The sequence below is a fragment of the Pygoscelis adeliae genome, unplaced genomic scaffold (assembly GCF_000699105.1).
Source record: "Pygoscelis adeliae isolate BGI_AS28 unplaced genomic scaffold, ASM69910v1 Scaffold21, whole genome shotgun sequence".
Lineage (NCBI taxonomy): Eukaryota > Metazoa > Chordata > Aves > Sphenisciformes > Spheniscidae > Pygoscelis > Pygoscelis adeliae.
The window spans coordinates 4,094,202-4,096,657 of record NW_008824243.1 but is presented as its reverse complement, the minus strand read 5'-3'; the positions used below and the strand labels follow the sequence as shown (position 1 = coordinate 4,096,657).

General features: G+C 46.4%; 1 protein-coding gene across 1 annotated transcript in view; it reads right to left on the bottom strand.

Annotated features, from left to right (window-relative positions):
- Positions 1-917: 917 nt before the first annotated feature.
- KDR (kinase insert domain receptor (a type III receptor tyrosine kinase)) overlaps positions 918-2,456 on the bottom strand; it is a 91,218-nt gene continuing 89,679 nt past the window's right edge. Inside the window, 1 exon segment of the mRNA XM_009335211.1 lies at positions 918-2,411. Coding sequence (XP_009333486.1) covers positions 2,192-2,411 — 220 coding nt within the window. The 3' untranslated portion in view covers positions 918-2,191.

Sequence of the window (2,456 nt, the reverse complement as noted above, 5' to 3'; positions counted from 1 at the left end):
TATTCAGCCTGAGAAGAGTTGCAGTGAAATCTCCCACTTCCTAGACAAGTGCTCTCACTATGCAGTAGCCCATGAAGGTCTCATTTCAAACTGCAATAAAGAGAAGTTGAACTAAAGCCTGCAGTTTGTGGTTTAACTTCCCTTGCACTTCTTTAGCGTAAGTTCTTATGATTCTTTGAGTCCTGATACCTCAACGGTGGCCAGCCTTGCACTGAGAACGAAGGCATACACAGTGCAGAAGAGAAGGTCAAAAAGTGGACGAGAGTGAAAAGGTGGGAGCTTTAAGTACAGATTTAAAATAAAGGAAGATGTTGTTATGCAAGAGCAGCGACAACATTTCAGCTATAAGAAGTGAGATTGAAGAAACACAAGTGGGAAAAGATGAATAAGGATTTAAGGGAAACTGCTACTCCCCAGGCAAAAGCCGCAATACAATTAGATCAGCCATTCCCTAACTGAACATAATAAACTCTTTCAGAGCAGATTCAGTCTGTACAAGCAATCTACTCCTCTGACCATTTCTCTAAAGGCACTTATTGCCAACTACTAAAAAATCACTGAAGTTTCTTTACTATAGGTACCCACAGAAATGTTCATAAACCCATATAATGGTATAAATAACTAGATTCCTTAATTGGCACTTGAAATAAGTAGCACTTGATAAACTTCCCTGTCAATAGACAGGATATAAGAAAATACATGCAAGAAAAGCACAGATCTACTTATAGACCCCATCTCTAAATTTCCAGTCCCTTTTAATAAAGTGAAAAGTTTTAGCTATTAAAAATTTTGTGACCCTTGTAATGCTACAGAACCCTGATACAAAATGTGAACAGTACAATATCCATTATATAATATATATTTATATTTTAATATATTACATTTATTTCTACATAAAGAGGCTATAAATACTGTATATGCCTTATATTCATGGTTCCCAGCATTTGACATTATAGTAAGTACAAACAAACAAAAAATCATTATAAAAATACAAAAAAGGACTCAGTAGAAATAGCTTTACATTTTAAAATCTTGTAGCCTGCATTGTGTCTATCAATAGAGCGCTGGGACTACAAGAGCACAGGTAAGAAGTTGTCCAACAATTAGTCACAATCTCGCCACTCGGAGAAGATCAGAGCTGCCATGAAACCAGTCACGGATTCCCAAGACTACATAAACCAAGATCTCTGCCAGTGCAAACAGACTTGGAGTTTGCAAAGTGAAGGAGTCAGACCTACATCTGAGGGAGCGGGGATGAGATGAGAAGGTAGGATGCCCTTAGGATAACCCATCAGGACCACAGGGCTCCCTACAGTCCTAAGGTAGATTACATTGCCCTTTCTACCTGTTGTAGAGGCTGCCCCAGTGGCGATTCAAAGTGGGGGGCATTTTCTGCGGCTGTTTCAGGCTAGCTCAGAAGGTAGGTGCCTGGCATGGACCAAGGGTGCCTCTGAGGCCACCCCCAGAGGTGAAGCATGCCCCCAGCACCCCTGTCCCATCACTTGGCTCGGTGCTCTGCCTCCTCCCTACTAACCAACCTCACCGTGCAAGCCTTCCAAGGAAATGCAGCTCATGAGGTCTGGTACAGCAACTTTTTTTCTCCGCCAAGGACAGAGACCATTGCCCCCACCTATATTTAGCCCAGCCTATGTTTAGTCTCAGGCCGTTGGTGAGTGCCAGAGCCTTGAGCTGGAGGTTCCTTTTTTTGTTTGTGGAGGTGCAAGCAAGGGATAACTCTGAGAAACAAGAAGCCAGTGCCGTGCTGTTTCCTTCCTGGAGTCCAGCCGCAAGGGGAAAAACAAGGAAAAAAAAAAGAGCAGGGCTGGGTCATTATTTCGTACAACTAGAAACTGTTAAGTTGAACGCTGTGCTGCTGCCTGCATCGGGCAGACACTCGGCATGTCACCGGGGTCCCAAAGGCCACCACACTGCCCCTGCCATCGGGTTGGCACAGCATCCACACACCACAGACGGGGCTTTGCGCTCTCAGCCGCCAGCGTCTCTCGAGGAAAGCGCCCCGCAGCCTAGCACGGCGCAGTTTTGCTGCCAGATGCTTCTGCATCCTCTTCAGGAAATATAAACGTCTTTTCTTAGTCTCACAGATGTGGTCTTTCTATAAATCAAACCTGAATACCACCAGTCCAGGCAAGGAAGGCACATCCCGGGGGAACCCAGAGCTGCCGGCTTTGCCCTAGAGTGGCGGGGAGGCAAGCGGCGCAGCGCCTTCGTAGGCAAGCCCATGCGCACGGCAGAGCGGGGGCGAAGCCTCCCGGGCACACAAGAGTTCAGTCTCCTCGCTGGAGTAGACGGTGGTGTCCATGTCATCCGAGTGGTACCCGGACTGGTACCCACTCGTCTGGTTGGAGGCTTCGGACATGACGGACTCATTACTCTTGCTGGGCACCAGTGTGCTGCGAAAAACAAGCAGAAACAGGACTGAGAGAGCTGTGGAGACT